Raw genomic sequence first — 12,533 nt, 5'->3', positions numbered from 1 at the left:
GGGAAAAAAATGACCAAAAGCAACTTGTGGAAAAGGGGATTTATTTCACCTTCATGAAGGGACTCAGGGCAAGAACTCAGGACAGGAATTTGGAGGCAGGAACTGAAACAAACACCATGGAGGACCTCTGATAACTGGCTTGTTCCCTATCTTTTATGCACCTCAAACTACCTGCCCAAGGATGACACCATCTACAATGAGCTGACCTTTCCACATAAATCATTAATCAAGAAAATGCACTACAGACCAGCCTGCAGGCCGTCTGATGAAGGCATTTTTCTCAGTTGAGGTTTCTCCTCCTTATAATTCTCGCTTATAGCAACTTGTCAAAAATCCAGCCAGGACGCTGCTGGTTACTGCCTTCTCTGTGTGTTCATTACTGTATCTGCTGTAGATCCCACATGGACGTGAGATCCTGTGGGTTTCTCATTTGTCTTTCTGTGTACAGCTTATCACACTCAGCCTTATGTGTCCCAGGTTCTTTCTTGTGTCAAAAATCCCTTCTTTCTCTGTCACATTCAGACCTGGAATATGTACCAAAGCTGCCTGTGGAGCCCCTATGGGAAAAGCAACATCGTCTTTCCCACCCCAAGTCACCACGAGTCACAGTCCATATCTGGATAGACAGCACACACACACACATACACACACACACACACACAGCATCCCACATGTTGCTCTCCACTTCACACTTGGGAGAGAGAATGGAGGTCTCTATGCAACCTGTACAACACTGACCCTTATCATCCGGGCAACAGGAGTTTGTCCCACTAGACACACCCTTAAGGCAGCCTGCACAATTGAACGGCAAATGACTTCATCGGCAGCAAACAGAGAAACCAGCCTATGCTCCCATGAGCTGAGCTGCGCACATCCTCCTCCTACATCTTACAGAGAATGCCAGCGATAACCCAGTGTCCTCGAGTGGATCTGTGTGTGTGCATGTGTGTACACAAATGTGTATACATGTTTATCTGTGTGTGTGCCTATATGTGTACGTGTGTGTGCATGTGTGTGTTTTCTGTGTGTGTGTATGTGTGTGTACTGAAATTGTGCTCCCAACAGATCGAGGAAAGTGAGAGGACTTCCTGCTTCCTGAGTTATTGTGCCTGCCCAGAAAGATGAGCTGTTCCTTTTGTTCCAAGTGAAGGGCTCATGGAGCGAAGCCTCCTGATGAAATGGGGTTCTTCCCCTATCTGCAGGTCTCTGTTTTGAAGTACACAGATGCCTCATTAGGCCAGGGATGCTAGAGAGAGTGCTTGCAGAACAGGGACTTTCGTAAGACGATGTGTTGCCAGGGTTGCATCTGACCTCTATTTCCCTCTTACTTTCTTACACTTAATTGCCTCCTTCATGAGCAGCCAGAACACAGTAAATGAAGAAAAATGAAACAAAACAAAACAAGCCCTAAAGACCAGTGTGCAAAAGTACACGAGGGTAGAGGGGTGGTAAACCCTCCCAGGGTTGTAGGGTTTACGTTTGGGAGTGGCAGGGTACCGCCGTGTGTGTGTGTGTGTGTGTGTGTGTGTGTGTGTGTGTGTGTGTGCAGATGCACATGTGTGTCTGTGTGTTTGGAGGCCCGAGAGCAACCCCTAATGCTGTTCTCTAAGTGTGACCCACCTTCTTTCTGACCCCTCATCACCAAGCAGGCTTCACTGGCCAGCTGGCCAGTGAGCCCCAGAGCTGTGCCTTCTCCACCTGCCCAGCCTTGGGAATGCATGTGTGTGCTGCCACCCCACCCCTTATTTTACCTATTTTTTCTGGGGATAGGAACTATCCTGTGCCCACCCCACCCCTGACATGTCACTCCCGAACCCAGGGCACACCAAGCTCTGACCCAGATATTAGAATTGGTACTCCAAAAGTGCTCTTTCCTTTTTCTTTTCTTTTTTTTTAATTATTATTTTTATGTTAATTACAGCTTATTTACTTTGTATCCCAACTGTAGCCCCCTTCTTCATCCCCTCCCAATCCCACTCTCCCTCCCTCATCTCCTCCCATGCCCCTCTCTAAGACCACTGATAGGGGAAGTCCTCCTCCCCTTCCCTTTGACCCTAGCCTATCAGGTCTCATCACGACTGGCTGCATTGTCTTCCTCTGTGGCCTGGCAAAGCTGCTCCCACCTCAAGGGGAGGTGATCAAGGAGCCAGCCACTGAGTTCATGTCAGAGACAGTCCCTGTTCCCATTACTAGGGAATTCACTTGGATACTGAGCTGCCATGAGCTACATCTGTGCAGGGGTTCTAGGTTTTCTCCATGCATGATCCTTGATTGGAGTATCAGTCTCAGAAAAGACCCCTGGACCTGGATGTTTTGGTTCTGTTGCTCTCCTTGTGGAGCTCATGTTCCCTCCAGGTCTTTCATCTCCTTCTTTCATAAGAGTCCCTGTACTCTGCCTAAAGTTTGGTTATGAGTCTCAGCATCTGCTTTGATACACTGCTTGGTAGTCTTTCAGAGCCCTCTGTGGTAGGCTCCTGTCCTGTTTCCTGTTTTCTCTTTCTTCCAATGTCACATTTGCCTTTCTGAGTGAGGACTGAGCATCTTACCCGGAGTCCTCCTTCTTGATTAGCTTCTTTAGGTGTACAGATTTTAGTATGTTTATCCTATAGTATATGGCTAATATCCACTTATAAGTGAGTATATACCATGTGTGTCACTTCTGGGATAGCTCACTCAGGATGATCTTTTCTAGGTCCCACCATTTGCCTGAAAATTTTATGATTTCCTTGTTTTTAATTGCTGAGAAGTATTCCATTGTATAAATGTACCACAATTTCTGTATCCATTCCTCAGTTCAGGCACATATGGGTTGTTTCTAGATTCTGGCTATTACAAATAAAGCTGCTATGAACATGGCTGAGCAAATGTCCTTGTTGTGTACTTGAGCATCTTTTGGATATATGCCTAGGAGTGGTATAGCTGGATCTTGAGGTAGCACTATTCCTAATTGTCTGAGAAAGTGCCAGATTGATTTCCAGAGTGGTTGTACAAGTTTACATTCCCACCAGCATGTGTTGTCTCTTGAGTTTTTGATCTTAGCCATTCTGATGGGTGTAAGGTGAAATCTCAGGGCCATTTTGGTTTGCATTTCCCTGATGACTAAGAACATTGAGCATTTCTTTAAGTGTTTCTCTACCATTCTATATTCCTCTACAGAGAATTCTCTGTTTAGCTCTGTGCCTGATTTTTTAATTGGATTACTTGATTTGTTTCTTTTTAACTTCTTGAGTTCTTGCTCTTTCCTTTTTCATGAACAATGCCTTCTTTGTCACACAGGTCCCCACATTAAATAGGCTAAACAAGTTAAAGGGTGAATTACCAATTTTTCATGAATTTTATTAGTTAAATGTGTTCTTTGGCAGTTTCAAGTGTTAATAAAACTCGTTCTGTCTGTTTCCACCCCATCTTTTCTCCCTCCTACCTCTGTTGTAACTCCTTCCTCTCAAGAACTCCATTTCCTGTTTTGTTTGTTTTGTTTTGTGACCGTGGCTGTAAATAGGACTGTCTGTGCAGTCACTGACTATATTGAACTATATTGGAGGCCACTGGGCTTACCATTCGATGTACAACTGACAAATGAAAGAAGTGACTATCCCTTCCCCAGAGTACATCTGTTACCTATAGGTCATCAGGAGGGTGGAGATTAGCCCTTTCCAGAACTGTTTCACAGCAGTCCCATTCTCTGAGCTAGAGTTCACTGCTCCCCAGCACCTGGTGACAGAACTGACAGAGACACCATCCTTTGTCCAGGTGTGACCATCCTTGGCTGTGCTGCTCGGGCTAAAGCAGAGTGTTTCCTACCAGGTTGAGGGCCACTCCCAAAGTGAGATGTAAGCAAAGATGTTGCAGGGGTGGGGGCGAGATAAGGAGAAAGAGGAGGATGATCTGGTTTGCACAAGGCTGGCATCATGTCATCCAAGAGATCTAGGGAGGTTACTCTGGGCTCAGTAGGAAGAAGCAGAGGTGCCATCTCTCCAGGGCTTGCCAGTGAGGGTACTTGTCTCTCCATTGGCTGTGTCTCTGCAGCAGCCAGCCATCTTTCTGCTGGTTTTGCCTGGGCTGGCTCTTAATAGATGTCCTGGAATAGAAGCCAGCTGTGAGACACCTCTGCTACCACTGCAGACACCTGCCCTCCTCCTTCCATGCCCAGCTTTGCCCTGCTAGGTCACGGTAATTGCCGATAGGTCTCTTCCCCTCTAGCCCTGCAATGCATTGTGTTTAGAATGTGGCTGTGTTTTCCAGAGGCCATCTGCAGGGACTCATTACTCACTGTGCCTTATGATGAGCATTCCTACAGATCAGGTGACTTCATAAAATCATTTTTTTTAACCACCCCATTCCAAACTCATACCTCAAAATGACTCCTTCTGCTGCTGAAAACCCAGAAAATTATAAGCTCTGGAGCCTGGCCTGGGTTTTCTTCCTCTTCTTCTCTTCCTCTCCTCCTCCTCTTCCTCTTCCTTCCCCTCTTCCTCCTCACCTCATCCTTCTCCCCTCTTTTTCATCTTCTTCCTCTTCATTAATTTACTCATTCATTCACTCATCTCTGTGTCCTCACAGGCACTAGAAATGCCCTATGGAGCTGAATGGAGGCTGTGAGATCCCAACAGTAGGTGTCAGGGGGCCACACTGAGCCCTCTCATTTCGTGGATGGGATTTAAAAATAGACAGGTTATGACTTGAACCCTGGGCTCCTGAGCCCTTAAATTCTCTCTGACTGGCTCTGTGCTCTAGCCTAGGCTTCCCTTGATAGAAAAAGTTACCTAGGCACAAGGTATGCATGTTCTGAGAATCCAGACTAGGCTGTAATCCCTGGAAAACTATGCCAGGGGATTACTGGGCAAATTAAGTAGGGAATCAAGTTGGAGAGTCTGTGGGAAGGTGCTTGGGAGGATAGGGAGGAAGTGTGATACAGTACAATGACAGTGAGGTTCATATTTCTTTTTTTTATTGTAAATAGTATTATATTCATTTTAAATTTTTTTCTTTATTAATTACACATTATTCACTTTGCATCCCCCCCCATGGTTCCCTCCCTCCCCCCATCCTAATCCCTCCCTTCCTCCACCCTCTGCATGCATGCCCCTCCCCAAGTCCACTGATAGGGGAGGACTTCTTTTCCTTCCTTCTGATCCTAGTCAATTAGGTCTCCTCAGGAGGGGCTGCAGTGTCTTCTAGGTTCATATTTCTTAAGTGAGCTCTAAATCCCCCATTATCAGGAGAGACATGGCGGGGGAGAGAAAAGCTGTGCACCATCAGAAGACCCCTCCGGATGCCAGCCAGCTCTCAGAGAGACTCAGGGGCACTCTGACTGGGCTGTGAAATGTTTCATGAGGGACAGTAGGGCTGACCTGGTGAGGTATGAGTCCTCCTAGGAAGCTTCACCACCACAATCTGCTCTGCATCTCCAAGCTCTGCACTCCGGTGCAGCCCTGAGTTCTACAATGCCTCGTCCCCTCCATGCCCGTGTCGTCCCCTCCATACCTCTCCAGAAACACAGAGCAGGTTGGGGTGACAGTAGTCTGCTGAGTGGATCTCACCTGTGACCCGAGGGGAGGGGTCATTACTTTAAAGATAATCTAAAAGGCCTTCTTAACACTGTGAGTCTGTTTCTGTGCCAGAGAGGGTCCTGGGAGCTGCGGATTCCCAGACCCTGGCTTCTAACACTTGGGCAATATCTTCTCTGGATGTGTTTTTAAAACATGGTAAAGAACCGGGTGCAGTGGTGCACATCTTTAATCCCAGCACTCGAGGAGGCAGAGGCAGGTGGATCTCTGTGAGTTTGAGGCCAGCCTGGTCTACAAAGCGAGTCCAGGACAGCCAAGGCTACACAGAGAAACCCTGCCTCAGAAAAACAAACAAACAAGCAAGCAGCAAGCATGGTAGGGGCCAGGTGAGGGAGGGTGCACCTGTCATCCCCAGCGCTCGAGAGCCAGAGGCAGAGGGATCACTAGTTCAGGATCAATCTGAATTATGTAGGCATAGCCCTATCAGAAATAAAACAACTGTAAACAAAAAGAAGTAGGGTTTTTCTTCCTGACCCTACCAAGTTTCTCTTTTAACTCTGTTGAGTAGTGAGGCGTGTGTGTTAGAAAAATGTTGGCGACTTCTGAGTGGACTCCCATTCTATCTCTGTCCTTTCTAGGACAGGTCCATTTTGCTTTATAGTCACACAGTGAAAGTGAGATGGTTTAAGGCTGGGACCATGCGTACCCTGAGGACACCTCTTCCTTCCTCCTCTGCTGTAAAGGAGTGCATGCAGCTGCACAAGTTCCCACCTCCCACATGGATTCACCTGTTGTCTAAGGCTGAGCCTCCCCATAGCTTCCTCTCTCCCCTGGCCTGTCTTCATGAGCATGCCACAGTGGGAACTGGTTTCCTCTCATGTTCTTTGTAAAGTCTTATTGAGATGACAGTCTACCTGGCTGGGAACATAGATCAGTCAGTAAGAAAGGACCTGAGTTCAATCCATAGAATTTACATGTTAAAAAAAAATCCAAGTTAGCTGGGTATGGTGGTATAAATCTTTAAATATAGTGTTCAGGACAGAGGCAGGTGAGCTTTGTGAGCTGGAGGCCAGCCTGGTCTACATAGAGTTCAGGACAGGGATACATAGTGAGACCCTGTCTGAAATAAATACATAGATAGATAGATAGATAGATAGATAGATAGATAGATAGATAGATAGATAGAGTAATGCTTACAGTCCCAGGGAGGTGGAGATAGGAAGATCCCCAGGGTTTGCTGGCTGGCTAGCCTTGCCTACTTGGTGAGCTCCAGGCCAATGAGAGACCCTGTTTCAAAATAGAAGGTGGACAGCATACAATGAAGGACATGTGAGGTTCTCCTCTGATGTTCACACACACACACATATGCATGCACACACATAGTATATGCACACACACACACCTGTACACGCATTCGCACACGCACACACACTAATCTACAGCTGTATAACAGTCCAACTCTAAAGCACTCATTAGCAGAGACAGGGCTTGTAATATGTATCAGATATTACCAAAAAAAGATAGGAAATTGAATGAGATAATTAAAATCCAATGATTACCCAGTTAGGAAGAAAAAACAAAGTACTCCTTAGGCCCAGGAATCAAATTTGTAGAAGAGCCAGTTTCATGCAATCAGCCTGTGTTTGTCTGAGCTTTGGTTTCCCATATCAGATGCTTCTGAGCCCCGTGAGGGGAGCTGAGCTGAACAGAAGCTTAGGTGGTGACAGCAGACACACAGGCTCAGGGTGTCAGTCATCCCTGGCTAGCTCCCAGGGGCATGCAACTCTGCCACCCTGCTTCCCTGCCACCCCCTGCAGCCCCAGCACCAGCTTGTGCTTACCATTCTCTGCTTTGTTTTCCCACAGAGGAGATTCTGAAGAGCCACATCGCACATTGGTGGTCACCAGATGGCACAAGGCTCGCCTATGCCACCATCAACGACTCCCGGGTTCCCCTTATGGAGCTGCCAACCTACACAGGCTCTGTGTACCCCACGGTGAAGCCCTACCACTATCCGAAGGTAGGAAAACAACAGGCTCAGCCAAGCCCGCGTCATCCATGAGCTCACTCGCCCACTGGTTCCAAGTGGATAATCCAAGTATAATCAGACATCCTTGCCAGCGTCACCATGAACACTCATTACATCACATTAAAGTCCAGTCTTTGTTGAGGTGAATTTTAAATAATTTATTATTGCCTAAGTTCCTCAGAAGCAAAATAAATGCATCGCCCTCACTCAGTGACTCTGGGTGACAAAAAGCCTGCACTTCTGGCTCCTTATAGGATGCTGCTTCTGGGAGGTTGAAAGGACTCCTCTCTGTCCCTGGTTCCTAGACCTTGGAGAGCCTACATGTCCATAGTTACTGCTGGGTCTGAGATCTTGTGTGCCCTAGTATCCATATGTTGAGACCCCATGGTGATAGAGCCCTTGAGAGGTGATCAACCATGAGTGAGGAGCCTTTGTGACTGGGCTTAGTGTCATATGAAGGAGACCCCAGAGCACTCTCTCTTCCATCCCCCCTACATGAGGAGGCAGTGTACAAGCTCCTTGTATGAGACCAGGCCCTCACCAGACAGAGTCAGCAAGAACCTTGATCATGGACTCCCAGCTCTAAAGCTGTGAGGTCCACATCCCTGTTGTTTACAAGACACCTGGTCTTGGACATTTTGGTGTGGTTACCAAAGTAGACAAAGAAAGGCCTGAGCCAGTGGAACAGCAAGGATAGTCAGGGGGGGTCCTCCAAACCCCAACTCGGCATCAGATCACAGCATCCAAGCACAAGGCAGGCACTGATGCAGAAAATTCCATGACCTCCTCACCTGGAAGCAGGCTGGCATCCAGGAACATGGACACAGCGGCTGAGGTGCACACAGCTGACTAACCTACTTCCCAATGGCATCACCAGACTGCTTTAAGGCCAGTGGACAAGCAGGCATGGTGCTGTTACCACTGGGCCCCAGCCCTGCCTCTGGGGCACCATCCTGACTTTGCCACAGGGTGGGGGAACAGAGGCCTCCCCACCCACCTGACTGGTCTAAAAGTGAACAGTGCGGGCTTCCACGTGGTGAGAAAGCTCTGGGCCTGCAGGAGACCCATGATGGGAATGAAGTAGACAGGCTCAACACGCTTCCCAAAACCATGAGCCAGAGGAAGCAGACACTTAGTGAGATTGTCTACCCCAGCTGCCAAACAGAATATCCCGGACCTAGGCCACTTTGACCACAGTACTGTCCTCTCAGCTCTGTGCCCTCACTGCCACAGTCATGTCCTCTCGGAGACTAGATGTCGGAAATTGCGATGTTGGTGAGGCAGGCCCTGGGGAGGCTTCTCTTCCTTGTTGGCGGACTAATGTCTTCTCTTGAAGAAGACATCTATACAGGGTCTCAGATGTCCCAGGCTGGCCTGGAACTCTCTGTGTGGCTGAGGATAACCTTGAACCTTTGATCCTCTACCTCCGAGTGCTGGGATTATAGGCAAGCATACCTAGTTTACACTGTGCCAGAGATTTAACACAGGGTTGTGTGTGCTAGGCAAGCACGCTACCAACTGAGCCACACCCCACATTTTGTAGCCATTACTTCTTCACAAGGCAGATGATGGGAGCTCTGATATCTTTCTTTCTTTATCATGACACTAATGCCATCATAGGACCCTAACCACATGACCTTATCTAACGCTAATCACCACTCAAAGAGCACCCTTGCAAACACTACCCACCGAAGGCAAGAGCTCCAGCACAGGAATCTGGGGTAGCATGCACTTGCCATTGACTGGGTGTCTTTGCTCCTTTTTCCCATTGTAAAACAAAGTACAGAGTTAGCTGAACTCTGAGACTTAGGTTCACATCTCCCTAGCCCCTCTATACCTCCTAATATACACATCACACACATATACACAAAGAGAGAGACCTCAGCCATACACATATACACCAATCAAACGTACATGCGCACACATATACACATGTACATATATTCTTACAAGCATCCTTAAGTGACAACCTAAATTCTAATGGACTCCTTGATTTAGTAGTGAATTCTTTGACACGTGCTCCCGATGAGGAATTAGAAAGTGCCATCTTGCTCAGGACTTGGGGTCCCGTGTTTTAATAGAAATTCCACAGACTCTGACTGACAGAATTCTGGAGTTGGGTTACTGCCCTGTTCTCTCCCACTCCCAGTCAGAGCCCTCAAGTATATAGCCACCATCTTGTCACTTATTGGGGGACAGATTCCCTCTACCATAAATGAGCAGGGGGAGTGAGGGCGTCAGGCCGGACCAGCCCTGGTGAGGCCACATCTGTCCCTGCCTCTTTCAATCCAGAATTTGTTCTGCAGTAAAAGCAGATGCCTGAAACTGACCCGGGCGTGGCTCCTTATTGATCTGTGTGTTCCTGCCACCTGTGCATGCTCCACACTCCTCTTCATGACCCTGCACCTGTCCCTGCACTCTCCCACAGTCTTCCTCACTTTCGTGTGGCTTACCAAGTACCCACTAACAATGGCAGACTTAGTGACCTTGATGGAACAGGAGGATGACAAGACTCCTGGTAAGGAAGATCTGGCCCAAATATCTCTTTGCCTTTTAAAACTTCTATGTATTAGAGTCAGAGAGAGCTCAGTTGGAGGCCTAGTGTTTGATCCTCATATAAAAAATCTGGGTGTGTCAGGACGTAGTTGCAATCCTAGCACTGGGGAGGCAAAGTCAAAATCCCTGAGGCTTACTGCTAAGCCAGTTCCAGTGAACTCCAGACCAGTGACAGATGCTGTGTCATGAAAGAAAAGTGGATGGTACCTAAGGATGCATGACACCCAGTGTTGTCTTTTGGCCTCCAAACACATGCAACACACACATATATGTCTCACACACACACACACACACACACACACACACGCACACATGTGCACACACATGCATCCACACACAGACATACAAACTGATTTGTCCTCAACATAAGTTATAACCTTTAGTATCAGCCTCTACGGTGCCCGGAGATGAGTCTTGCAGAAGAGATGTTGCAAAGCCACGGTGGACTACAGGCCATTTCACTCATGCTGCTCCCTCACAGCTCTGTCCCCTCACTTTGCAGGCTGGCAGTGAAAACCCCAGCATCTCCCTCCATGTCATTGGCTTGAATGGACCCACCCACGACCTGGAGATGATGCCGCCTGATGACCCTCGCATGAGGTGGGTTTCTTGCACCATTGGGTTAGGAACAAATTCAAAAGAAAGCCATTAATGCAGTGTCCCCAGAATGGACTCTCTTGTAGTAATGGCTGACTTCTAAGCACTCTGTTCTTCCAGACTCCCATGCTGATGTGTGGCTCAATTTCCTGAGAAAATAAAGGGACAACACCAGGCAGCATATACTTGTCTCCCTTACCTTTCTCAGTGCGGATAACCTACCTCATGAGAGGGGAACCCTCTCGAAAAGGATGTCTGGTCAGCCCCTGTCTCCGCAGGGTCATTCACACAGCAGACAGATCACCCACGGAGGACCTGGCACAAGAAAGTCCTAGAACCAGATTCCAGCGAGCAGCATCCCCTTTTCAGGCTTTTAGAGGCCCTCTAGCTGAGCAGCTCCTGCCTGATGGGTCCAGCTCTGAGAAGGCCAGCCCTCCCAGTGGGTGGCAGCCATGTGATTCAGAGGGAACATGGGAAATCATGTTGGTAGATCGTTAACATTACTTTGTGTAGACTTTCTAGTTAAATCAGAGCAGCCAAATGGGATCCATCTAAGTGACATGGTTTGAATATCCGCTTTGCCCTTAAAGTCAAACTGTCTGGGGACTGGTACCATGCAGAGTCCAGTTCTGTAGCCACTGTGAGAACAGTGAGAGAGGAGGCGTGCAGTATCCCAGAGCCCACACAGCCAAGACTCTGTCTATAAATGTTGCTGTTTGAGCCAAGAACACCCTGTTTAGAGACCCAGGAGGCACCCAGGCCAGATTTTGCCATATAGCTAGCTGAAACATGAAATCATGGGTCTTCATGTCTCCGTCCCTTACAAATCTCTACACTGTTAGAGGTTTCTGGCAGCTTCTGGAAGAGTCAGCTGCTCTGGCTCCTCCTGGAGAGGGTACTCCACCACGCGCTCACCCTCTGTTCTCCTCTTCCTGATGTTACACCCCTCTTTTCCCTAGTGTGTGGTTTTCTTCACTCCCATGGTGAGTTTCCCAGACAGCAGTACTCCTTCGACATTAGTAGACTGAGCAAGCTGGACGTGAGGGAACATGGCAGAACCCAGTAGACTTGTGCAGGGTCCTTGGGCATGGTGGGGCAGGGGTTGTAGCACCCCTCCCCTTCAGAATTCCACTGAGGGCCTTTCAGCTCCTTTCTTCAATGGAACCTGATGTCATGGTGCCCCTGGGAGAAAAGGCGGTGAGACCAGGTTTGGAATGCCAGCGCTCTGTAAAGGGCTAGCCTCTTCCTCTCTCTGCTTACCCTAGACCGGTCTTATATTTTGCCAGTCAGGATTAGCTACAGCCAGCTGAGTTCTCATAAACCTGGACTCAGGCAGCTTCCTAGGTGGGACGCTGGTGACCCATCACTGGGCAGATCCCCCTGCGCACACTGGATGAGGAAGACCAGCCAATTAGACTGGTATTTTATTTTTGCTGAGCTAAAACAGTTCAAGCTATTGCTCCCCATCTCTCCTGAAGATCCCTCTGTTTCATCATTTCCTTCTCAGCCAATCCCTGCCAAGCCTCCTGGGGCCTGGTCCAGCCAACATGCTGAATTAATATGGAAAGTCACCTGGAAAATTTCAGCCATCTGTTTGCATTAATTGGGAGTCTCATTTAGTCAATTTGGAAATGCTGTTTCCATAGGCTTGATTAGCTTCAAGGACAATGAGAAATTAGCTGCAGTCAGGGCTGGAAGTTTAAATGCTGGCTTTCGGGTCTGCCTGCTCTAATTTCTTAAACTAAATGCAATAACATGCTTGAAGAGTAACACAGATTTGTAACACATACATGCCACCTTCTGATTTCTCTCACCCTTCCTTGAGTGTTTATCCTAAAGATTTA

At 47.9% G+C, this 12,533-nt stretch overlaps 1 protein-coding gene across 6 annotated transcripts in view; it reads left to right on the top strand.

Annotated features, from left to right (window-relative positions):
- Dpp6 (dipeptidyl peptidase like 6) overlaps positions 1–12,533 on the top strand; it is an 831,812-nt gene that overhangs the window by 739,231 nt on the left and 80,048 nt on the right. For all 6 annotated transcript variants that reach the window (XM_060374077.1, XM_060374079.1, XM_060374075.1 and 3 more), the window contains 2 exons: positions 7,373–7,527; positions 10,595–10,692. In XM_060374077.1, the coding sequence (XP_060230060.1) occupies positions 7,373–7,527; positions 10,595–10,692 (253 nt within the window). The remainder of the gene's footprint in view (positions 1–7,372; positions 7,528–10,594; positions 10,693–12,533) is intronic.

The sequence above is a fragment of the Meriones unguiculatus genome, chromosome 21 (genome assembly GCF_030254825.1).
Source record: "Meriones unguiculatus strain TT.TT164.6M chromosome 21, Bangor_MerUng_6.1, whole genome shotgun sequence".
Taxonomy (NCBI): Eukaryota; Metazoa; Chordata; class Mammalia; order Rodentia; family Muridae; genus Meriones; species Meriones unguiculatus.
Note: the sequence above shows the minus strand (reverse complement) of the source record. Positions and strands in the feature narration are given on the sequence as shown.